Below are 27,227 nucleotides of genomic sequence, written 5' to 3'. Positions count from 1 at the left end.
TAGAATTTAATAAAAAACGAACAAGAATACTTTAATTTTATATTACATATAAGTTTTTTTTAGTTGCACGCGAAAAAAAACTAATGTGGTACTTAGTGACTCATTATCAACACAAAAAAGAAGAATTCAATGCATTTTGAGTATAAATCAAACTTTTAACACTACACTTTTTAGTTTTTTAACTAAATCATACGATAATAGATGAAAACAATATTGAAACAATAAAATTTTTATACGTAAATATTTTATACGCGTGTTTAAATTTTTATTGTTTTTACAATCATTTTTGACTCCTCCATTAATAATGTAAGCGTACATTTATTCCAATCTTGTGCCTTATTTTATCCCTTTATATTTATAAAATCTCTAAGGGGTTGCCTCCAACAATAAAAACATAATTTACGATTAGATCACCACTTAACAAATTGTTTATATTCTTCGTTTACTGATATTCTTTTTATAGTTTCGTAACCAATTATTATACTAAAACTAAACGTAGCTGACTGGATGAGTCTTGCACTTAATCCCTTGGTAAACATGTGAACTCCTTCTTCTACCCACAGGTCTCTAAATGCAGTGCGCATAGATCCTATTCTTTGTACTTGCAATCTGGCCCTAACTACATCTAAAGGATTTGTTAAAATTGTTGTCGTGAATCCGCCTAAAGTTCCTGATATACTTTGTAGCAAGAGGTGAGAGAACCAACTTGGCATCAAAATGTATAATTGGTCTAAAAAAAGAAAATGGTAAAATTAGTCCAAAAACTCTTAGAAAAATTAAAAAGCTCCACAGTATGGCTTCTCAGAGGCTTTTTTTCAGTGCGTCACAGTTTTTCGATTTCTTTCTAACGCATAAGTTGGAAGTGACAGAAAAAAGGTACGTCCGTGATAATACTCATTTATAACACTTATTCTAGTTGTTTATTATTAATAAATGTCAAAAATGATTTAAGTGTTTAAATTGTGAAAATTATTGTAAGAATGGATAAAGCACATTCCAAAAAAGTCATGATAATTCTCATCGAAAACGAAGTCCCACCAGAAGAGTTCCATAGGAAATGTTTCGCAATCCTTTCTTGAATTTTGAGAGATTTTCGTAGGTCCAATAAACAACATTTAACAGTAACTGAATTAGTGAGAAGACGAGCCCAAATTTGAAGACGGATGAGCGAAAAAGACTATATTTGATTCCTTTTTGTAAATATTAAAATCAATTAGTGTTGTTTAATATAATCAAAATCTAACCCTCACGTACAAGTTGTACATACAACTTCCTTGAGAAACTGAGTTTATTTATATTATGTACAATTATTTGCTACAAATAAACTCCATTATCCAGATTTAGCCATACGGCTCACACTCCCTCTAAGGGGAAAATTTACTCATCCCAGATACCTATGGTATCAAAAGGATTGAGCTCTGGTGGGACTCTTTCCATGTTATCGAGCCCTAGATGACTTGGTATGGCCGTCGCGAGTAGTACAGCTTTCTGCATGGTCTTATAAAGATGTTCATTCAGACCCAGCTTTTTGATGCTTTCCATTAGGGTCTTCGGAATGACTCCAGTAGTAGACATAATAATCGGTATTGCCTGGGTACTCTGCATTCTCCATTGTCTCCGTATTTGAATTTCCAGATCTCTGTACTTGGCGAACTTTTCAGTAAATTTACTACGTAGATTATTGTTGTTAGGTATCGCCACATCAATTAGTGTTGTTTGTCTTGTTAATTTATTAACTAGTACGAGATCTGGTCTATTATGTGCCACTGTTTGGTCTGTGAACACAGTGCGGTCCCAGTATAGCTTGTAGTTGCCATTCTCAAGCATACTCTCAGGAACGTATTGATAATATGGGAGATGGTCCGTTTGGAGAAGTCCCAGTTTGATAGCTATCTCTTGATGAAGGATCTTTCCAACTGAATCATGCCGTTCCTTGTATTCAGTTGCAGCAAATGCCTGGCAGCCCCCGGTAATATGTTGGATGGTTTCTTGGGCTTGACATCCATATCGGCACCTGTCGTTTTGAACCTGAGGGTCTTTGACGATATATTTCAGGTAATTTCTGGTTGGTATAACCTGATCCTAAATGGCCAGTAATGATCCCTCTGTTTCAGGGAACATCCTTCCTGATGTCAACCAATAGTTCGACGGTGTATTGTCGACATAGTCTTGGCTGACCTCATTGGGATGTCGCCCGTGTAGAGGTTTACCCATCCAGGTACGCATTTTTTCGTCCTTAGTAAGGTGGTTTATGCGCATTTCTGGTTCACTCAGTTTGATCGGTGTTGTGTCATCTACTGCGCAGATAGCACGATGTAGAGTAGATGTCTCAGCCTGCATCTGAAAATAAGTTATTAAGTTAGCAATTTGTTTGTCTAATTGCTCATCTATATCCATAAGTCCTCTTCCTCCTAAATTCCGTGGTAAAGTCTTTCTTTCTACTGCACTTTTGAGATGGTGTTTTTGTGCCTTTGTGAGGTGCGTTCTTACTTTTCGCTGAAGATTTTCTATGTCCGTTTTTGTCCACTTAACAATGCCAAATGAGTAGCTAAGCGCGGAACATGCGTAGGTGTTTAATGCCTTAAACAGATTTCTACTGTTAAGGTGTGAGCGAAGCAGCTATTTTACCCTTCGTATAAACTCAGTAGTTATCTCTGTTTTCATTTGTTTATGGTCAATTTTCCGAGCTTGCTTTACCCCAAGATATTTATACATATCGTTTTCACCCATGGCCTCGATGTTCTGGCCATTTTGCATATAGAATCCTCCGTGCTGTACTTTTCCTCTGACTATATTTAAAATACGGCACTTGTCTAGTCCGAAGTGCATACTAATATCATTAGAAAAAGTTTCTACAGTTTTTAGCATCTCATCGAGTTGGTTTCGAAACTCCATTATTATTATTATTATATTATTTACGTATTATCTATAGGATTATAATCTGTACAATTTATACGACTACATAAATCAAAGAATATACTTTTTAATAAATGCAATAAACACCATTGATTTGTTTGTATACCAAATTGCAAATAAAACGGTTATAGGTACTGCAATAACCTTTTCATATTTGACTGATTACGGTTCTGACAACTGTCAGATTTAAGTAAAATGCCTTGCAATGATTCTCTACATTCTTATAATCATATGTTACGTCAAAATTAATAACGCACTGAAAGACTGAGAAGAACTTTAGATTTTAGTCGTAAATGTAAATATCGATATGTAAACTGAATTCGCTCTACCGAGATTCACTTTGACACATTCGGAATAGGAAACATACAACACAAAAATTCCTACCTCACACTATTAACTGCTAAAATCAACTTAATCTTTCATTAAAAAAAGAAGAATACTTATTAGAAATAGTGGGAGTGTCTACCAATCTCATACAATTTTGTGGAGTTTATTTCTACAAAATATTTTTATTTTGTACAATAAATCATTTTCTTATTAGTTATCAATACGTTATAATGGTGTAAATAAATAATTATTGATTGGCGTAAGGTTTATGTTATTTTTATGTCTGTTTACTATTAATAATATTGGCTATGAGCAGGTGCGTTGGTTGTGTAGTGATTTCCAATCACTTCTGACAACTGAACTTCTCAAAAAAGAAATTACTAACGTCAGTGTCAAAGTGAATCTCGATAGAGCGAATTCAGATTACCTAATAGGTAAATCTTTTTTTTTTCGGTTATAGCGCCATCTATCAACAACTAGAATAAATGTTTAAATGTGTTTAATCACGGACCTACCTTTTTTTCTGTCATTTGTGACGCACCGAAAAAAGCCTCTGAGAAGCACCATACAATATAAATATCATCAAACTTAGAAAAGTTAGCTACCTGAGACACATAATGAGAAACGAAAAGTACCGCCTCGCGCAACTGATTATCCAGGGGAAGATTGAAGCAAAATGGGGTCCCGGTAGGCGCCAGATTTCATGGCTTAAAAATATCAGAGACTGGACCGGCCTTGATTCAATATCTTTGTTTAGAGCCGCATTGGACAGAGACAGATTTGCCAGTGTAGTCGCTAACCTCCACTAAAGGAGATAGCACCACAAGAAGAAGACAGTACAACACAAAATGAACCATGGTCGGTCATAAGTAACGCCTACTCATTGCGCACACAATTCGTACCATGTAAAACTCTTGATTGCATTATACAGTACGTTAATAGTTCAGCTGGACATAGGGAACATACATTGTATATATTTAGATACATAAATACATACTGTTATGCTCTGTATTTCTCTCTTTTTATGAGATTGATCAGCAAATTTTTATTTTGATTAATTACTTAATTATTACTTATGTAAAACAAAACCAAAATTAAATTGAATTCTCTAATAAATTTTATTCTCAGGGCTATTTTAATTTTAATGCATTACCTTAGGTTTGTGGCTTCTAGTATCTCTAGTTGCTTACTTCATCCAGTACCACTCGATGTCATATAAATGTTATAAATATTTTTTATTTATCCAATATACCATAAATATAAGATTTAAAAATTATACTAAAATTTAATTCTGTTGCAACTTTTTCTCATCTAATAAATTAAGCTTTAATTCTGATATCTCCTTTGTTTTAACAAAAATTTTATTTAAATAATTCGTTAGACTATTCTTACAAAAATACTAAAATTTACTTTTCTCCGTTTGAATTGATTACTTATCTCTTCTTTAAATGTTGGAATGACTAAATTATGTTATAGAAATGCTCAATACAAAAATAAACAAATATGGTGTGGATATAAAACAAACTCTCCGTTTCACAAAAATTCTGACTAACCTTTTTGTGTCTTCTTTACTTCTTCTTCCTGGATTGCGCAGCCTTCGATTCTCTCACACTTGCTCCTAGGATGTAGCGAAAGGTCCTTCTCGTCCAAACTGCTTCACCAACAAACATACAACGGGACTTGCTCGAAATCTCTATTCAGTTTTCTCTCTTCTCGATATCTTGTGCAAATTGATACCCACCGGCTACTCGTTCTAGACAGAACACAGGAATCTCCTCGGACACAAGGAAAATTAATTTCTCAACTCGGTCAACGATTTCGTTTCACCACGATCTCGACTTCTCACACCACCTTCTCGACACCACGACTTCTCACTTTTTAAAAACTGGACTGTCCTCTCCAGATATTAATTACACAGTGACCATTTTTTTCTCTCCTCAAAATCAGACTCAATACTCTCATCCCCACCATCTATCTTTCTCCCAATCACAAACATCCTGTCTACCCACTACATCTATATTTTCATTTCTTAAGAACCAATTTATTTTGTATACAACTTTTCAATTTTGTTAAATTCTAGGAGACACCAAATTACATTCGTTGTTTCAAAATGCTAACAAAAACCTTATATTCTAAACTCAATAAATTTGCTTACTGCCTATCCTTCTAAGAAACATTCTTAAAAAGTCATTGTTCATTCCAAAGCGAACTAAATGTACTTTCTAATTTTTACCGCATAATTGTATATCCGTTCCAAGAACCATTAACAAATCAGTTAACGATTTCACTTTTCGAGAAAACACTGTTTACTAACTAAATTATAATATTTACAATTTTTGGTCATATACAGGGCGATGAAAATCATTGTCTAAGATTTTCCGATCAAAATTATACAACAATACATTGTATTATATTGTGGTAATTGTGGCAACTGAGCTCTCTTGATGACAATTTGGCTGTTAGCATTAAGGGGCATTAACCTCAAAATTGACAACTCACTTCGACTGGCACAAATAAACGTCAAAATATGACAATGTAGTAGCTAAACATTTTTGACCTATGGGAATGGGAAAACTGTTTATTTTTGAAATTAGTTTTTAAATGAAAAATATTTTAAAAATTAAAGTAAAATTATTAACTCACTAATCATAAACTTTGTTTTTGATTTATTTATGGACAGCCTTGTTTCAAAATTCACTCATTCTATTAGTTCTATTGCTCTATTGAACAAAAAACGCGTACTTGAACAGAAGCCTCAACTAATACAAGTTAGCGCAGTTGCCACAATTCTCTCAATGTATATTCCCTCTGTTCAGCTGAACGATTTACGTACTGTATTAATTATGCTCAAGTAATTACTATATGTCATTAATATATTTTTGACAGCTGCATAAAGTTGACGTGTTTGGAAAAATTACGCATATGGACAAACACGAATTTCGATCTCTCATTAAACATTATTATCTGAGAAATAAAACGGCTACAAAACGAGAAAACAAAACGACTTTCAAAAATAGTAGCTGGATAAATATTATGGGACGAATGCTCCTTCAGACTACACTGTCAAATTTTGGTAATGGCCTTATTATCTACATTGGATGAACCAGGTACTGAACGGCCCACTGATGAAGTTCACCGAAAAATGTAAAGAAAATCCACGAAATGGTTCTAGTTGGTCAAAGTAAAGATGCGGAATTGGTAAAGGCTACAATAGTTAGTAAAAGAGTGCACTAGTCATATTTTGAACTAAGTTTTGATATGAAAAAATTATCCTGCCGATGGGTGCCGCGTTTGCGGCATGCCAACCATTGACCAAAAACATGTGTGACCAATTCTCAGCAGTGTTTGGAACTTATGAAACGCAATCCGTCGGACTTTTGGCGTTGATTGGTAACTGTTGATGAAAGCTGGATCCAATAATGCACACCAGCGAACAAAATGAACGCACTGCAGTGGCACTGAAGCCGCCAAAGTGTTCCCAACCGGCCAAGAGTCGATCAATGGTAGACCAAAGACTATTATAAATTACAATAAAACTTACATCCTCACACAGACCATAGATTACAGTTTAGTGAGATAAAAATGTAAATAAAATTGTAACTGACGGGAACTTCGTTAACAAGATATATGTTTTTCCGTCGAAACAATATTTACACTGTGTGAGAATGTAAATCGCCAAGGTTTAAGGTATTCTTCTTCTTCTTCAGGTGCTATCTCAGCTACAGAGGTTGGCAATCATCATAGCTATTTTAATTTTTGAGGCAGTAGCTCTAAATAGTTGTTTGAGCTGCATCCAAACCATTCTATCAGGTTCTTCAACCATGAAATTTGTCTTCTTCCGATGTTTCTTCTACCGTCTATCTTTCCTTGCATTATGAGTCGCAGGATGCCATACTTCTCGCCCCGTATCACATGTCCGAGATACTGTAGCTTTATTTCTTTAATTGTAAGTTCAACTTCCTTCTCTTTACCTATTCTTCTCAGTACTTCATTATTCGTAACTCTATCTACCCAAGAAACCCTCATAATTCTTCTATAGGTCCACATTTCAAAGGCGTTAAGTCGTCTCATTGTCTCTAGATTTAACGTCCATGATTCCACTCCATAGTATAGATAGTACACTGTATACGTAAAATTTTGTTAGGCGTACTTTAAGAGCTAATATTAAATCTTTGCTACATAGGACCTTTTTTTTTTTTTTTGAGTGAATTTGATGGCCTTGGCCGAGCCAATTAGCCAGCAGGACCTTTTTCATTTTCATAAAATTAGAACGTCCTTTTTCGATTCTGACTTTGATTTCTGCAGTGTAGTCATTATTTTCTGTTATAAGTGTTCCTAGGTAAGTGTACTTTTTTACTCTTTCGATCTGCTGGCCCTCTACTATGAAGATTTCGGATTATGGTTGTTTTTACTAATTTTCCTCAATTTCGTCTTTTTGATGTTGAGAGAGAGTCCGTACTCCCTACTAGTACACCTTACTATTTTAGTCATGAGTCTTTCCAGGTCTTGTCTATTATTACTGTATCATCTGCATATCTGATGTTAACTAAGACTCCATTTACTCTTATGCCGACTGTTTCATCTTCCAGAATTTCTCGAATTACCTCTTAAGAATAAGCGTTAAATAATAGAGGTGATAGTACGCAGCCTTGCCTGACTCCTCTCTTTATTTCCATTTCTTCAGATGTTTCTTTTTTCAATTCTTACTATTGCTCGCTGATTGTAATAGAGGTGTGTTATTAGCCTTAAATCTCTTTCATCTAGGATTTTATTTTTTAGAATTTCGATGAGTCGATCATGTTTTACTTTATTAAGTGCTTTATTGTAGTCTATAAAACAGACGTAAAGAGGACGGTTAACATCCAAACGTCTCTGTGTCGGCACGTTGAAGGAGAATAATGTCTCTCTGGCTGTGAGGTAAATCCACGCAGGATATGTAAAAACTATATTCAAAGACCACAATAACTAAATGTATGATCGGGTATAGTGGATACTCAGTTAATTGGTCCATTTTTTATAGAAGGAAAAACAATGACTAGAAAAACAAGTTTGGAAAGATGAGATATATGGTTTCAGCAAGACCGAGCTGTAGCTCATTTTGGTGTAATTGTTCGGCGTTATTTAGATCAGACATTTCCTTCCATCTTACCTTGGTATATATGATAAAATCCCCACCATAACGCCGAATTCGGAACATAGGCCGATAAACTTGCAAAATAGCCTCTGTAAAAACCGGCGATGCCATCCATTCTGAAAATGTGCTTCGCTACATCAATGGTTATCGAAAATTTGCTTTGATTCGGCTTTGTCTTCATCCCTAAGTGATTAAAGTCCTAAAAAACAAAAAAAAAACAAATAGTCCAAGTAATGAAGCTTAAAATAGGACAAAACATCGCATAGTACATAATATATTATGATAATAAAAGATTGATGATATCGAAATCATTAAACAAAAGAACTAAAATGGCTATAACCTAGGTTTATGAGACCTGGGTATAACAAAAAAAGATGTGGCAACAACTCGAGACATTCAGGAGAAATATACTGAGAAAATTAACGACGAGATTAATGAATTGAATGAAAGACACAAGGATATTGTAAGATTTGTTAAAAGTCAGAGACTGTCATGTACAAAGACAAGAATATACAAAATTAAGAAAGAAAATATTACAGTAGAAGCTGATAGGAAGACGACCTGAAACTATGAATGTAAAACAATGAAAGAGAAGGGCACAAGAGAGGTCTGAATGAAAGGACATAGCCAGACTAGCAAAGACTCGTCCAGGGTTGTGACGACAAAAGAAGAACTATTTTAAAGAGGTCTGATTGTTGTGTAGTGTTGGAAAATTCTCGAGAATGAAAAATCAGAGAATATTCTCGATATGGAGAATTTTCTGAGAATGAACCCCATGACGCACTTAAGAATATTGTTGAAGATGAAAAATAGGGTTTTAAAAATCATGATCTTATAATACAAAATTATGAGACGAAACAACAGTGTAGACGAAACAACAGTGTTATTTGTATATAAAAAAATACAAAAACAACAGAAAACACAAAATTTCTTTGATAAAAAAATGAAATTTTCTTCTTAACAGCAAATAATCAATGTGGTATGATAAAAGATGAGACCTCAGATTCAGAATCTATTTCTTTCATTAGCTCATCTTAGTCATCTACAATCTGCATTTCAATGTACTGATGAGTTGTGGGATTTTGTTTTTCACGAGTGGCCAGCTCAGTCATGGATTGGGCTACGTCTAACAATTTTAAATTGTGAGCAATAAAAGTTACCTTACGAGCCCGTTCAGCAGTGAGCCGCTTTCTCTAAGAGGAGTGGATAAAAAACCATAAGTACTGAAACTTCTTTCGTCGCTGTACTGAATGAAGGCAAGCTTAATATATCAACTACTATTTTAGTAAATTTTCCGAAAAAATTTACATCTAGAAAGTAACGATTACCAGACTACACAACACAAATTAGCAGCCTACCATAGCATGATACATAGACTGACAGAAATTCCTATGACAAAAAATAACTTCGAGACAGAACTAAATATCATTAGACAAATAGCAGTAAACAATGGCTATAACGAACAAACAGTTAACAACATTTTAAACCAAAAACTCCATAAGAAAGCCTTGAAATTATTGTATCCACCACCACAGAAAGAACCCAGTACCTTCTGCTCTCTCACATATACTGGCAAAATAACAACAAAAATAGCCAGATACATAAAAAAGAAAGGAATAACACCAGCTTTCAGAACTAACAACAACTTAAGCAAACATATTAAAAACAATAAAAGCCGAAAGAGAAAGCAACTACAGAGTGGTGTGTACAAACTAACTTGTGGTGACTGTCCGAAAACTTACATCGGTCAAACTGGCAGAACTTTTGACAAACGGATAGCAGAACACAAAAGGGCTTTCAACAATAGAAAAACAGACACTTCTACATACGCACTTCACCTTCTAGATCATAATCATTCTTTCAATGAAGAGTTTCAAATTCTACATATTCAAAATAAAGGCCTTAAGCTATCACTTTTAGAATCAATGGAAATTAATAAATTGAAAAATACAGATATAATTCTGAATGACCAACTCGAGACAAACAGCTCCCCACTCCTCAACCTCTTCAGTTAAAGACTTAAAAAGGCAAACACATTGTAAAATATATCACTTGAGAAAGGCACTTTGCCGAAACAGCTGTAGTAATAACATAGTTGTAATAAATTTTGTGGAAGTATAGAAAAACAAAAGTTTTTCAGTGTTTTATTGTGAGATAAAATGAACTTCCATCAAGTAACGGTCGAAACCATCAATTATTTTCCTACCTGTTCTCCTCCCCTACTGTTGACACCCATCATCATAAGGTGTTGACTAAGGACGTCAAATGGAACTATTATCGTTTGACCTACTAATGAAGCGCATCCTCCGGCAACAAGTGCCCTTAAACTAGAATGAACATTTTTTTGGTGTAATATATGCCGCACGCCTTCGTAGGTTGAGATGTAGAAAACGCCTGAAATAAAATTATATTTATGTACACAATTTTTTTTATTGGTTAAGAGCATACAGTAGCGATCAACAGGTAGCAACAAACGCGGTCCAAGATTGCGGCTGTAATTTTGAATATTTTGTCGAGATATTTGGCACACATATTCGTAATATAATAAAGAATGGCGGTACAGAGTCAATTTGAGAAATACGGTAGTATGTGGAATCTATAACTAAATAAAATATTGCAAAAAGGAGCCTGTACCGCCATTTAGAAGAACAAAAAATACACTTTCCTCACATAAACTTTTTTATCCCATGCCTAGATTTTGTGTTACATTGGATCTACTAAAAATCGATTTTCTATAACAAGAAATCGAACGTGACTGACTAGGCAACATTTCGCGCCTATGAGTATAAAAATTATTGTTTTTGATATTATAAATGTCACTGTCAGTGTTGAATTACCGACGCACTGTTGCCTCACTGTTGAAAGTTCGCAGAACTTTCGAAAAACAAAAATACTGATGACGCGCTACTGGGCCCAGCGCACGCCAAATAGAATTCTATTTTGCTGACGTCACAAAATAGAATTTCATAATGGGAGAATCGACGGTTGCTAGGCAACGTGACGTCACTAAAATAGAATTCTATTTGGTGTGCTCCCGCACCTGTTTACTCTTAAAACAAAAAAAAAGTATGTCACTAACTTCAGCCCAATGTTAGACAAATAATATAATCTAAGTTTAAGCTCTCACTGCCGACACAGATGAACAGATTATTGAATACCATAAAATAGAAGTGCTAAAAATAACAAAGAAACACGAAACAATAATAATTATGGAAACCTTAACGCTAAAGTTAATAACGTAACGCAAGAAGATAACGCAAAACGTCACCGGAAACTTTGACTGACATATTATGTTACTTTGGATTTTTTAAAGCCAACCCTCTGTATATTGTATTACTATTGGAATCCTTACTTCAATACGAGTTCAACCATATATGTAACACTTGGTATTTTATCTAGTCATAATAAATAAACTTCTCGGTGCCAAATAATTTTGAACTAATTCAGTAAATATAGAATGCTGTGATTTTGACATTAATTCATAAAATTAAGAATAGCTGGGGGTGCCTGTTCCTATTCCTCCGACCTACTAGTTTCTGTCCTCTTGTTTGATATTCTTGTTCTCTGCTTTTGCCATTCATCATCGGAGCTGCTTCCGCTGTACGAGCTGTCCGCGTCCCCTTCTTCTTTCCTTACGTTTCCTTTCCTTGAAATTTCCTTCGTTTTATTTTTTCCGTCCTTACGTCTGTTCTCTTCTTCCTCTTTTTCTCTTCCTTTTCTCTTTTTTCCTCCTCTCTCTTGGTTTGCTATTTCTCTCTTCCTTCCCTCTTTTATTATTTATCTTCTCTGTCTTTTCCCTTGCTTTTGTTTGCGCTGGTTTTAGATCGAATTTCTTCCTTCTCTTCCAGCTTTTCTTCCCTCGAGTTTCGTCCCGCTGGAGGTTGTCTCCGCGAGTATAGGTTTGGGTATCAGAACACTGTATACTGGATAGACATGTCCTAATGCGGTTGAAGTACTGCGAAAAACATGCAGGAATCAGCTCAGAGTAATAAGAGGCTTCCTTATTGGGCATGTGCCAATCTAGGGACACCTGTATACAAGGGACTGTTTCATGGAGACTTGAGCTGAAGACCTTGTAGCAAGAAATTTGAAATAATCAACCATCCTCAAAAGAGAACGATCGTCAAGCAGCGATCGGAGGAAGGACAACAGTATGCACAAGAAAGAGGTGGCCAGAAAGCATCAATGAAGATTAAAACAGGGTTATCAATACAGTAGAAAACAGAATATTTGAACAAATATATAAAAATTCTTAGGGGCAATACCATTTTCCCAATAATCTTCAAATATTTACCAATATTTTCGTACGTAACACGACATTAAAGATTCTTTTATTATTTCTCGATAAGAACATTATTCGTTTTTCTTGGAAAATTCCTAAATCTGTATTTTAGTAATTACATGCCATACTCTCCAGCTGACAAATAATATTCTATTTTTAGCTAACAAGCAATCAATAATATATGACCTACCTAAGTTCTATTACTAGCAGTAATTGAGTTTGTATAGATAAGATGTGCCCTTATCAAAATAGTATAGGAGTAGTCTAGTTTGCCCATAATTTTACCTTGGTCAAACCGATTTTTCATAGTATAGTTTTCATATTACTACCCTTTTAATTGGTCTGTGTTGCTTGTCTTTTTTTAAAAATAAATTTTTCTTTACAATGATTAAGAGATCTGATCTGGTATTAGGAGAAAGTTCAAACAATTGCATCCCGAATATATCAACATTGATTTTTAAACGGAGAAAGCCAAACGTAAGAGCTTTTGAAAAATTAATGAATTGTTCGCACTGGGTCTGTTGAATATGCAAAAATGAGAGAACCAAAACTGTTATAAGTGAAGAAACGGAATATGATTGTTAGCTACTACTGAGGATCCCGACATCAGCACTTGTGATGACATTAGTCAAACGACAATTACGTCAAGAATTAACAGTCCATGATTATCATCGCAGATTAGCTTTTGTTCAATGGTCTTAGCAGCAAGTGCAGAGTGACCGATTTTTTCAATCTGTGCTTTTTTTGAGATGAAGCTACACTTCACAAAAATGGAACATTGAATCAGCATAATTTTCATTACTATGCTTCAAGCAATCCCTTCACTATTATTAGTCATAGGGTCATGGGCATGTGTTTAATATTCGACAAAGAATGTGTTTTTTTTCACGACGGTGCTGCAGTTAATCACACTGCTCTTAGTCACAAGGAATTCCCTTTCCTGTGAAATGTATAGGCAGAGGAGGGCCAACTCTTTGCCTACCGCGATCATCGGAATTGTCAAAAATACTCTGGGCTAATTAGCAAAATACAAGGAAAAGTTATTTACCATCAATTTTATTGCTGGAATCGAATCTAATTATTGTATGTATTAATAATATAGGTATGCAAAGTCCGCAGATAGTGTGCTACTTTTTTTATAAACAAAATGGCGCCCGAAAATCGTGTTTTTTCAATTTTTGCTCTATAACTCCGAAGATTTTATCTTTACACCAAAAACACCCAAATAAAAATTCACCGCAATTAAATTGTGCATAGAGACGTGTTTTTCCCGATTCACTTCGACAAAAACTTTCCCCGGAAAAAGCGGGTTTTTCCAACAAAATCTTTAATTTTCAACTAAAATTTTAGATAAGTAATTGTAAAATTTTAGATAAGTAACTTTTAAACTTATTAATTACTAGGTAGACTATGCATTTGCAATTTACTTAAATTTTGCAATTGATTACTTCTGTTTAACTTCATTATTATTGTTATTATTGGAAATATATTGACGATTTATGTAATTTTAGTAAATTGGATTGTTTTTGTTTTGTTTTCTTGAATTTTTGATAAGCTTTGTCGATAAAATTGTACAATTTTTCATGACAATAAAGCATATTTCTATTCTATTCTATTCTATTGTTATTCGACAATTAAATAGCTTGGTAATGTAAAAGCCCTTTTCGTATAAATTATAATTCCAGAAGCCGATAGAAATTAAATGAACAGTTTAGCAACAATTGAATTGTTAATTACACATTTACGGTCGCTATAATAACGACAATAATTATGATACATAAGAATAACTATGGTTTTTTCATAAAAAGACACTATACCTATCTAATGTACTTTACAGAATTGAAATTGGAATATTTAAGCGGCCTCAGGAATATTTTAAAGTTCTAAACAATTTTTTGGCTTATAAACAAATAGAATATCTCGGGAAATATTAAACTAAATTAAATCATGAAAACGGTATTCGAAAAACAGTGGCAGGACGCTTCCTTTAAAAGAAAAAACGTTTAATTATGAGTAGTGGTTCCTGAGATACAGCCGGTCAAATTTGACCGGAATTTACGGCAAAGATGTAAACAATAGGATCATAATTTTCAAACCATCACCGTTTAATTTTTGTCCTCTTTCTCCACACCAATTTTTATATTTTTAAAATACTCATAACATATATTATTATAATAAAAACTATCGATAATACGTGTGAAAATTGCCAAAAATAGCCAAATTCCACTCAAAAATTAGGTTGGAGAAAATGTAACCCTCAAAGTTCAAAATCGGTATACGTTAAAAAAATGCATTTTCTCGGCTTCCCATGGAGCAATTTCCTTCATTCTTTTTTTGTTCCTAATAACTCGAGTAGAGCCATCGAACTAATGCATTATTAAATGTCAAACTTGCTGTTGTTTTGTTATAATAGATTAATTTATTTATAAAAACAGAAAACTACATATTTTTTCCAGTTGTAGGCTTTTTTTTAGATAAACTTACTACAAGTGTACCTTCTAAAGTTAAAAACATAAATATTCTCATTTGAAAGCTGTATAATTATTTAAACAATTTTTATTTAAACAAATTAAAATTTTGTGTTATAATAAATAAATTAATTTATTATAACGAAACAAAAGCAAGTTTGACATTTAATAATGCGTTAGGTCGATGGCTCTACTCGAGTTACTTGGGAACAAAAGAAGAATGAAGAAAATTGCTCCATGGGAAGCCGAGAAAATGCATTTTTTTAACGTATACCGATTTTGAACTTTGAGGGTTACATTTTCTCCAACCTAATTTTTGATTGGAATTTTGCTATTTTTGGCAATTTTCACACGTATTATCGATAGTTTTTATTATAATAATATATGTTATGAGTAATTTAAGGATATGAAAATTGGTGTGGAGAAAGAGGACAAAAATAAAAAGGTGACGGTTTGAAAATTATGATCCTATTGTTTATATCTTTTCCGTAAATTCCGGTCAACTTTGACCGGCTGTATCTCAGGAACTGCCCATCATAATTAAACGTTTTTTCTTTTAAAAGAAGCGTCCTGCCACTGTTTTTCGAATACTGTTTTTTGAATTTAATTTAGTTTAATATTTCCCGAGATATTCTATTTGTTTATAAGCCAAAAAATATTTTATAATTTTAAAAAATTCCTGAGGCCGCTTAAATAGTCCAATTTCAATTCTGTAAAGTGCATTAGATAGGTATGGTGTCTTTTTATGAAAAAATCATAGTTATTATTATGCATCGTAATTATTGTCGTTATTATGGCGACCGTAAATTTTTAATTAACAATTCAATTGTTGCTAAACTGTTCATTCAATTTCCATCGGCTTCTGGAATTATAGTCTATACGAAAAGGGGTTTTACATTACCAAGTTATTTAATTATTAATTAACAATTACTTATCTAAAAGTTTAGTTGAAAATTAAAGATTTTGTTGGAAAAACCCGCTTTTTCCGGGGAAAGTTTTCGTCGAAGTAAATCGGAAAAAACACGTCTCTATGCAGAATTTATTTGCGGTGAATTTTTATTTGAGTGTTTTGGGTATAAAGTTAAAATCTTTGGAGTTATAGAGCAAAAATTGAAAAAAACACGATTTTCGTGCGCCATCTTGTTTATAAAAAAAGTAGCACACTATCTGCGGACTTTGCATACCTATGTTATTAATATATACAATCATAAGATTCGATTCCAGCAATAAAATTGCTGGTAAATAACTTTTCCCAAAAATGCCCTATTCTCCGATAATCAGCCCAGACTAAAATTGATTTTATCATGTGGGGCTATATAAAAAAACCTTGCGTGTCAGAAGCCTCCAACAAAACTAGGTAAATGAAAAATATAATAGGAAAAGTTTTTAATAACTTTAACTTGCAAATGTTAAGAAATGTGGCTCGGTCATTTGAAGATCGGTTACAAAATTGCATACACGTGGGAAGTGGACATTTTGAACATTTACTTTAGACTTATTTCTTTATTATCACATTAATTGCTACATTCGTGTATAGCTATGGTTTATATTTTGTATTAGTTTATTTTATATGCATTTTATATAGAATGGTTTCTTTGAATAAAAAGAATTTTGTTATTTATTTATTTATTTACGGGCCTTACCCATTATTACAAAATAATTTAAGAGCTAAAATATACATTAAACCTCAAAATACATTATAAATATGTAAATACACTTAATTAAAATCACTAAATATCAACATACCACAGACAATGATAACATATCACAGATAACAAATTGACAATTATTTGAACACTTAACACTAAATCGCCTCATCATCATTCTCTTTGCCTTATCCTTATGCGGGGTCGGCTTCCCTAATTGCATTTCTCCACACAATTCTATCTTGGGTCATATCAATGTCAATCCCCTTTACCAACATGTCCTGCCTTATCGTCTCCCCCCAGGTCTTCCTCTCCTACTCCTTTCAGGAATCTGCACTTCAGCTATTCTTCGTATTGGGTGATTAACGTCTCGACGTTGAACATGACCAAACCATCTTAACCTATGCTCTCTCATTTTGGCATCGATTGGTGCCACACCTAGACTGCCCCTAATATACTCATTTCTAATTTTATCCTTCTTTGTCACTCCACTCATTCATCTAAGCATTCTCATTTCCGCCACATGCATTCGTTGTTCCTCTTTATTCTCCACTGGTCATCTCCGATTTTTGTTTAGTTTCGCTTTTTACTTCGATGCCCAGAACAAGCAGCTTATGTTGTTGGCTTACTGTCTCACTAACTATTACCTTGAAGTCCTTGCATTCACGTATGTCTTCTTTCCTTATCATGAAGTAGTCTATTTGGGATTGATGTTGTCCACTATTGTAGGTATGTAATAAGTTGAGTTTCTCTTTTTAAAGAATGTGTTAACAATCGCCATATCCAATGCTGTTGCTAATTCAAGCATGTCATCTTCAGCTTCATTTCTAGTTCCAAAGCTTAATCCCCCATGTATTGCTTCGTATCGTGCCTTGGCTTGGCCCACATGTGCATTGAACTCACCTCCTATTATAACTTTCTCCTCTGACGGAATATCACTCAGGACGTCTCCTAATTGGTCATAGAAAGCTCTTCTTTCATTCTCACCCAGACCTGTTTAAGGAGCATACACACACATACACACAACATTCAATATCTCTTTATCAATTACAAATTTCACTGACATCATTCTATCACTCGTTCTTACAACTTCCACTATCTTTCACTTCACTATCAGCAATTATACCAACTCCATTTCTAGTGTTACTACTCCCTGCATACCACAATTTTTAACCTTCACCTAGTTCTTTCGCCCTTTGACCTTTGCACCTAGTTTCTTGAATGCAAGCAATTTGAACTCTCCTTCGTTTGAGCGCATCCACTAATTCCAGACTCTTACCTGTAAGACTACCAAGATTCCACGACCCTATCCTGATTTTTCTAACCTGCAATGGTGTTCCCCCTGAGATAGTCCTCACCCGGAGATCCGAACGGAGGCTCATTTTACTTCCGGTATATTTTACCTCAGGAGATGACATAATTTCAGTATAACTTTTTATATCTTTGGAGAAGGTCTTTTCATTTTTATGGCCTGAAAAGATTTTGTTTGGATATTTGATGCCTGAATGCCTTTTCTATCAGCACCATACCCTGCCCTACACGTTTAGCCAATACAACACCAATGCAACCAAAGTGCAGTATTACCCCACACCCGCCTGCATTTTTCTGTATAGGCCAGGATCCCTACTGTAAGGACTGTCCTATAAGCCAATGTATTGTTGCCCGTATCCCGCCACTAGGAGGCACGTACTTTATTCGGAATACTAAATCGCCTAACTACCTATAAATATAATTATAAATTTATAAATTGATGTTCTACCCTAAGCGTTAAATCTTTAAAAAAGCACATAAAGCGTCTTTGACTTACACTGAAATCAATGTTCGGAGACAAGTTATTGGCTGTCCTTACAGACCTTGAACTAAAACTATTATACTTTACATTAGTTCTACAAAAAGGTTGCTGCCAAATCAATAGAGTACAGTAGATCTGGGCAATATTACTACACAAGAATAATATTATTTCTACTTACAAAAATTGAAGGTATACCCAAAATTGGAACAAAACTAAAAATAAAATTTAATAAAAAATTTTTGGTTTGGTAAAAGGTATATAATTTTAAAAAGCCCCTATAGGGCTAGAAACATACAAACAAAACGTTTTCGCTCTGTAACAAGAGCATCATCAGGGTTACAAGAACATGGCGAGCCAACCAAAAAATACAAAGGTCAAAGCCTTTCAAAAACAGACTAAACGTCTTATATAGATGCCAACATAGCAAAATCCAAAGTATGGATAAAATTCCTATGGCTACTGCCCTAGGGCAACATATGACTCCCACACGTGGTAAGTGGGTCAATAGGTAACATTTAGGTCATTATGTTACAAGAGGTGACAGGCCTTGTAACATAATGACCCAATTGTTACCTATTGACCCACTTACCACGTGTGGGAGTCATATGGAGGGCCGTAGCCATAGGAATTTTATCCATCCTTTATATTTTGCTATGTTGGCATCTATATAAGACTTTTAGTCTGTTTTTGAAAGGCTTTGACCTTTGTATTTTTGGTTGGCTCACCATGTTCTTGTAACACTGATGATGCTCTTGTTACAGAGCGAAAACGTTTTGTTTGTATGTTTCTAGCCCTATAGGGGCTTTTTAAAATAATATACCTTTAACCAAGCCAAACATTTTTTATTAAATTTTACTTGTAATTAATGGTATACAGCCCAGCTACAGGAAATTCTTTTTCTTGTTGAAAACTAAAAATATCACGGAAAGTAATAAGTTTAGGAAAAGCTTAATAAAAATAAAAGAGTTATATATAAATACAATCTTTGAAAAAAAATAGGGTGTACGTTTAAAAAACATTACAAAATCATAATTTTCTTTTGTAGTTCACTCTGTGTACGAATATTCTTCAATGACTTTGTTAATGTTAAACTTAATTTGAAAACTAGAACATATTGTTTATCTTCTTGTGTAAAATGGATATTTATTTTTGACCCTTGGAAATGTGCTGTCAAATATTAAAAATACACAATAATTCCTAATCACTCACAGACATAATCTTGGAATTCAACTGTTCACAATTTTTTATAATACGTAATATATTTTATAATATATTATAACACTCGAATTGAAATAATTGTTGTGACTAGGATAAAAATATAAAGAGATAACTAACAAAAACATGTTATAAATCATATGATTAAGAATTATTGAGGAATTCTATATGTTTTATCACTAGAAAACAGGTGGTATTTTTGCAGTAGTATTAATAACGGTTAAATATACAGGGTGTAACAAAAATACAGGTCATAAATTAAATCACGTATTATGGGACCAAAAATAGTTCGAATGAACCTAACCTTACCTTAGTACAAATATGCACATAAAAAAAGTTACAGCCCTTTGAAGTTACAAAATGAAAATCGATTTTTTCGAATATATCGAAAATTATTGGAGATTTTTTATTGAAAATGGACATGTGGCATTTTTATGGCAGGAACATTTTAAAGAAAAATTATAGTGACATTTGTGCACCCCATAAAAATTTTATGGGGGTTTTGTTCCTTTAAACCCCCCCAAACTTTTGTGTACGTCTCAATTAAATTATTATTGTGATACCATTAGTTAAATTCAATATTATTAAAACTTTTTTGTCTCTTAGTATTTTTTCGATAAGGCAGTTTTTATGGAGTTAAGGCTTATTTTTTAATATGTTTACATAAAAATTTTATGAGGGTTTTGTTTTTTAAACCCCCCAAATGTTTGTGTACGTTCCAATTATAATATTATTGCGGTACCATTAGTTAAACACAGTGTTTTTAAAACTTTTTTGTCTCTTTGTATTTTTTCGAGAAGGCACCTTTTATCGAGATGTGCCTTCTTTTTTCATATGGTTCAAAATATACCTAAAAATGTAAATAATAAATAAATGTTCATATTATTACTAAGTCTCCATAATCGTACTTAACCGTATACAAATATGTGGTGGATTTGACAAATATTCAAAATATCTCGATAAAAACGGACTTTTCGAAAAATTCCCAAGAGGCAAGAAAGTCTTAGAAACATTGTGTTTAACTGATGGTACTACAACAATAATTTAATTGGAACGTACACAAAAGTTTGGAGGGTTTAAAGGAACAAAACCCCCATAAATTTTTTATGGGGTGTCCAAATTTCACTATAATTTTTTCTTAAGATGCTACTGCCATAAGAATGCCGCATGTCCATTTTCAATAAAAATTCTCTAATAGTTTTCGATATATTGGAAAAAATCGATTTTCATTTTGTAACTTCAAAGGGCTGTAACTTTTTTTATGTTCACATTTGTACTATTGTAAGTTAGGTTCAATCGAACTATTTTTGGTCCCAGAATATGTGATTGAATTTATGACCTGTATTTTTGTTACACCCTGTATATTAGTATATTATATATTAGTATATTATATACAGGGTGTAACAAAAATACAGGTCATAAATTTAATCACATATTCTGGGACCAAAAATAGTTCGATTGAACCTAACTTACCTTAGTACAAATGTGCACATAAAAAAAGTTACAGCCCTTTGAAGTTACAAAATAAAAATCGATTTTTTCCAATATATCGAAAACTATTTGAGATATTTTATTGAAAATGGACATGTGTCATTCTTATGGCAATAGTATCTTAAGAAAAAACTATAGTGAATTTTAGACACCCCATAAAAGTTTTATGGGGGTTTTGTTCCTTTAAACCCCCCCAAACTTTTGTGTACGTTCCAATTTAATTATTATTGTAGTACCATTAGTTAAACACAATGTTTTAAAAACTTTTTTGCCTCTTAGTACTTTTTCGAAAAGTCGTTTTTATCGAGATATTTTGAATAATTGTCAAATCCACCACATATTTGTATATGGTTAAGTACGATTATGGAGACTTATAGTAATAATATGAAAATTTATTTATGATTTACATTTTTAGGTATATTTTGAACCATATTAAAAAAGAAGCCACATCTTGATAAAAGGTGCCTTATCGTAAAAATACAAAGAGGCAAAAAAGTTTTAAAAACACTGTGTTTAACTAATGGTATCGCAGTAATAGTTTAATTGGAACGTACACAAACATTTGGGGGGTTTAAAGGAACAAAACCCCCATAAAATTCTTATGTAAACATATTAAAAAAGAAGCCGCAACTCGATAAAAACTGCCTGATCAAAAAAATACTAGGAGCCAAAAAAGTTTTAAAAATATTGAATATAATGGTACCACAATAATAATTTAATTGGAACGTACACAAAAGCTTGGGGGGGGGGGTTTAAGGGAACAAAACCCCCATAAAATTTTTATGGGGTGTACAAATGTCACTATAATTTTTCTTTATGTTCCTGCCATAAGATTGCCACATGTCCATTTTCGGTAAAAAATCTCTAATAGTTTTCGATATATTTGAAAAAATCGATTTTCATTTTGTAACTTCAAAGGGCTGTAACTTTTTTATGTGGATATTAGTACTAAGTTAAGTTAGGTTCATTCGAACTTTTTTTGTTCCCAGAATAAGTGATTTAATTTATGACCTGTATTTTTGTTACACCCTGTATATTAGTTATAATTATAAATTATAAAATTAGTTATAATTTTTATGTAATACATCTCTTGTATAACAAAAGGATCCCGCTGGTTATTATAAAAACAATTGAAAACGTCTAACAAAACAATAATATGGAAGTCAGAATACGTATATTGACAACTTAGGAAAATACCATTGTGTTAAAAGTAAAACCATTAAAACCTTCCAATAAAATATTTATCAGATTACCAGTCGATATTTATCAGATTAAAGACATTTTAGTTCATTCTCAAGGTCTTCATGTATGTGAAAATAATTTTAATGCAAGTATTTAATGTATGTTGTCTGCTTAAGATTTTTTTAAATAAATCAAGTGTATTTTGAACAAAAAGAAAAAAGAACTTTTGGTATATTTTGGTAGATGTACATTTTTGTTCTTCTTTTATGACCTTTGGGAACTGTGCCCATTTAGCCAGCAACATTTCTTAAAATTAACGCCTAACTAAACCTACCATACACCGAGACTATTACGAAGATAATCGAACAATCAAGGGTAGGGAAGCGAAAAAAAAACTTTTGTCACCCAGAGGTCGTTCAGGGTGACTAACCACAGACTAAATAGGGATACATGGTATTATTACCAGGAAGAAAAGACAAAGATAGCAAAGCTAGACCTAATCTAAAGTTTCAATTTACATGACTTAGATGTACATTACAAATTGAATGATATTTACCTATTCGCGGTGTGCAAGTACTTGGAAGGGAAGCGAGAAACGACTGTGCGCGAGTCGCGGAGAAATATTGCAACTATCTTAAATAATTCATATTGTCAATTGAAATTGTCAAATTGACGTATATTTCATACCTTCTGCCATTGAAGCAGAAAAATTATATATTGCTCCACAATATTGATTGATATGCAATTATTATATAAAGGTAAATTTAATTAATTGTATTTTGCTTGCAGTACTGCATTTTAATAACTAATTTTATTTACTACATACAATTGTTTACGTTTGCATAACATAACCTGCATCTTATTTTTTCTTATTATTTTTTTGGACTATGGCCTTGACAATTATCCAGTAACCAGGACTAATACAATTGGCCAATATAATTAAAAGTGCGAATAAAAGAATAAAAGTACAGAGCGTAGAAATAGGGGTCGCTTTGCTGAACTTGCACGGTCCCAATACAATATTTTTCTGGAACTGTTTTTACTATAAAACTAAAATAAACCAATCATAATAAAAATATTTATTTCCATAATGGGTAAGTTATCAGACTGCTCTTTAGAAAAGCCACCTTTTCGGCTTCGTTCATTTTAAAAAATTATTGTCTTAACAAAAACACTCAAATATTGTGAAATGTATACATAGTTCACAGCAACTGTCTAAAGATTTGTAAAACTTAGATACATCATAAAATGATTACAAGTAAACGAATATAAAACGTAATGAATTTATAGCGTACTTGAACATTTTTAAATTTATGACATGACCATTGAGGGTGAGTTTTGGACTGACTGCTATAATTTGAAGTTTCTCTCGATTTTAATCATATTTAGGGGCCAAACAAGCGACAAAAACGATTTCTTTTCTATGATTTTAAATTATGTGATTTATAGCATTCTTTTCGAATTTAAAATTGTATGCAAGTTCCCTATTCATGGTATTGGTTTCTAAACGGTAATCACTGAATTTACTACCAGACTTGAATATTAAAAGCCAAATTATTGAGTTAAATAATGGGCCTGTTTTCATTTCTATAACGTTTGACAAGTCTTTAAGTATTATAAAATGTCTGTTTCTTAAACCGGCATATTCCTATAACCATTATTTTAATAAGCAAGTGCGACTGTATGGGTACTCTTAAAAACAAATATCTCACATAATAATACAATATTTAAATTGGAAAATTTAGGTAGGTACAGCTGCGGCCATTGAATAGTTTACACCCGTACATATCTAGTAGTTGATTTTTTGAATTTTTACGTCATTTAACGCACTTTTTACTTTAAAGTAAATAGAACTAACAAAAGAAAATAGTAAAAAGTGATTTACTACCATCCTCTAAGACAGCGGTTCCCAACATTTTTTAGCTTGAGGCTCACTAACTTAAAAACTCTTTCAGCCACGGCACACTTAGGTAAATCATCTCTATAATGAGTATAATCATAATGTATTGTTATGTGAATTTTTACCATGTTACTTTCTTTAAAAATATAATTTAAAACATAATTCATTGACAAAGTACAAAAACTCAAAGAAGTACCGCAAAGTTTTATATTAAAAGGTCATAAAAGGATGCGTTTCGGCTCAGCACCAGCCATCATCAGCTTAAAATACAGGAACACAAACAACAAAGGACTGACCAGACAATTCATTGAGTTAGGAATTAGGAAAACTTTGGTGCATCAGGTGTCATCACTAATAAAATTGGCAAATTCAGACTGTTCAAAAGTAAAAAATACTAACAGTTCCTCTTTAAGTTCATAGAATCTTTGAAGGACATGTCCGCAAGATAACGATCTTACTTCTATACGCAACAATAGCTGCATATGCTCAGAATCCATAGCAGAACACAAACTGTTAAATAATCTCGATTTTAAAGGACTACTTTTGATGTAGTTCACCATTTTCACAACAGTTTTCAAAACGTCATTCAGTTCAGGCATCAATGACTTAGCAACAAGTGCTTCTCTGTGTAAAAAACAATGTGTGAAAATAATATCTGGATTTTCCTACTGGACTAAAGCCAGAAACCCTGTTAAGTGGCCACAAAACAATCTCAGGGCAACAGTCTGTGCAAACACTCAAACAAGACAGCCAAGACAAGACAAACCAGCAGTGATAAAATAACTGTTCACTAATTGAAAAATGTCTAGTCCTGTTGTATTTTCAGGGAGATCGTTAATAAGGAGTATGTAATAATATTTTGACATAATTTTAATTCCGTTGTCTGTTGTATCGAGTTCAAGGTCAACAATGGTGTTGGAAAACATTGATGTTTAGGCTCGATGTTGTATTGCCACCAATGGTACAGTTCCAATATTTAATCGATGGTGACCATCGATGTTCATCTCTATACCACATGTCAGACATTAGGAGTCAGTGTACAGAGGATAGGACCAATACAAACTAAATGAGAATTTTCTTAACAATGTTGCAGCTTTCAACGGCAACACCTGTGAAAGGTAGTATTAGGCAGGTACTTACCGCTGTTAACTACTGTGAAATACGAAAGGAGGATTTATTAATGATAATTCACAGAATGGCAATCCCACTTGCAATATACAACCATACTGATTCTAAAGTTTGAAACAGAGAATAGATGCGAGTGTCTTCAAACGCTATCGCCACAAGGGGTAATATGTTGAACTAATGCAGGTTTGTATATGATACTGCTGCTACTGCATTCTGTTGGTCGAGTGTTGAACTATTGAAACAGCAGGCAAGTGCAGAACAGATGTTTTATTCAAGGAAAATAGTCAGTAAAAGTTATTATCACGGTTAATTAAAAAAGTAAATACTAGCAAAAAAGACGGTAAAATTTAGTGGCACACCTACAGGGACTTCAGGGCACACCAGTGTGCCGCGGCACACTGGTTGGGAACCTCTGCTCTAAGACATACCTATCAGGACACAACATTTTGCATAGTAAATTAGAAAACCATAGTAAAGCCATACCACAATTTAATTATCTGAAAACAACATGATTGAAAGAGCTACTAATAACAGAGAAAAGTGCCAATCAAAAGAAGGATGCAATAATTACCTACCTTATAAACTAGTGACTAGTGTGATCTGATCATATCGAGACATCGGGTTCCAAAGAGTAACAAGTCTGAATTTTAGTGATTTGGAGTTCAGTATTGGAAAGTGTTTCAATAACCAATATTCACCAGTTCCACAGGGTAACAAATCTATAATAATGTTCTGTGAAGATGTCACACACATGTTTTGTCATAAAACGGTAATTATTCTAGTTCCAAATTGTAACAGTTTGAGTTGTTACCATGATTTCTTGCTACTAATGATTTTTGAATTGTTACACTTTGAAACCCATTGACTTTATCTCATTGTTTCTGTTGAATAATCCCCATAAGTGGATAATAATTAAATGCTAATACAATAAACACCTTAGTAACCATAACAAGTTATTGTAAACATCTGTGTTGAATCTTAGCAAATAATCTTAAAAATAATACAGGATTAGGATTAATAAACATGTAAACTTACTACAATTTATTATAATGATGCAATGGTACTTACCACTTACTATTTGTACTGAAGAAACCCAGAATCCCCTATAGAGACCCCCAAATCCTTCATATTTATATATTTTTCCATATGCATCGAACATGCCTTAAACAAAATATTCTTTATATTATAAAAATCCATCAATATGTAGGCAATTTTAACGAGTTCATTTTATCATAGTTTAGGGTTATGTCACTTTAAATTAACATTCTTAGTTAATTCATAACGTATTTTGACAAAAATTTGTTAATATAAATAGAGGAATTACGTAAATATTTACCTGTGTATAAGTCATTGTGCTTTTGAATTTGTAATCTAGTTTTAATCAATGTCAATGGATAAAGTGCACATCGGACACTGAATGAACTTAACATGGACAGAGGAAAAAACTTGGTTTTGTCCATCATATCCCATTCTATGGTCCTAATAATTTTATTATTGTCACTAGCATCGTCGGATCCTAAGTAAAATTCCATTTTGCTATATCATAAATTGTATATTACCGCAATATTAAAACATCTGTATTAAGTGACATGATTTGTTGCATCTTTTTGTGGTGATGCATGATGTTTTAGATGAGAGACATCGTTTTTTCTTAAGAAAACCACCTGCAACTTCGACTTTGGCTTTCAAATGTTGAGACTTCGTTCTTCATTATCATCTTGTCACATGGCTATTGACACTGACAGT

General features: G+C 33.1%; 2 protein-coding genes across 2 annotated transcripts in view; one reads left to right on the top strand and one right to left on the bottom strand.

Moving 5' to 3' along the window:
* Positions 1-27,227, top strand: part of LOC114330297 (uncharacterized) — an 85,783-nt gene that overhangs the window by 16,862 nt on the left and 41,694 nt on the right. The gene's annotated exons all lie outside the window — the stretch shown is intronic.
* On the bottom strand, positions 26-27,215 carry LOC114330296 (solute carrier family 25 member 44). Its single transcript, XM_028279622.2, has 5 exons — positions 26,818-27,215; positions 26,550-26,642; positions 10,584-10,771; positions 8,393-8,576; positions 26-730 (listed from the first exon to the last, which is right to left on the bottom strand). Exons 1-5 carry the CDS (start codon positions 27,011-27,013, stop codon positions 411-413), a joined length of 981 nt encoding a protein of 326 aa, XP_028135423.2. The 5' UTR covers positions 27,014-27,215; the 3' UTR covers positions 26-410.

This window comes from Diabrotica virgifera, chromosome 1 (genome assembly GCF_917563875.1).
Source record: "Diabrotica virgifera virgifera chromosome 1, PGI_DIABVI_V3a".
In the NCBI taxonomy this organism is placed as follows: Eukaryota; Metazoa; Arthropoda; class Insecta; order Coleoptera; family Chrysomelidae; genus Diabrotica; species Diabrotica virgifera.
The sequence above is the reverse complement of the archived record's forward strand: the minus strand, read 5'-3'. Positions and strand labels throughout refer to the sequence as shown.

What these genes read in the sequence shown, in the direction of transcription:
- LOC114330296 (XM_028279622.2), bottom strand. Translation starts at nt 27,013, where the DNA reads ATGGAATTTTACTTAGGATCCGACGATGCTAGTGACAATAATAAAATT. An exon ending in ACAGTAGGGGAGGAGAACAG is followed by an intron (nt 8,577 to 10,583) that starts GTAGGAAAATAA and finishes TTTGTTTTTTAG; the next exon opens with GACTTTAATCACTTAGGGAT. An exon ending in ATTTTATCATATATACCAAG is followed by an intron (nt 731 to 8,392) that starts GTAAGATGGAAG and finishes TTCTTTTTTTAG; the next exon opens with ACCAATTATACATTTTGATG.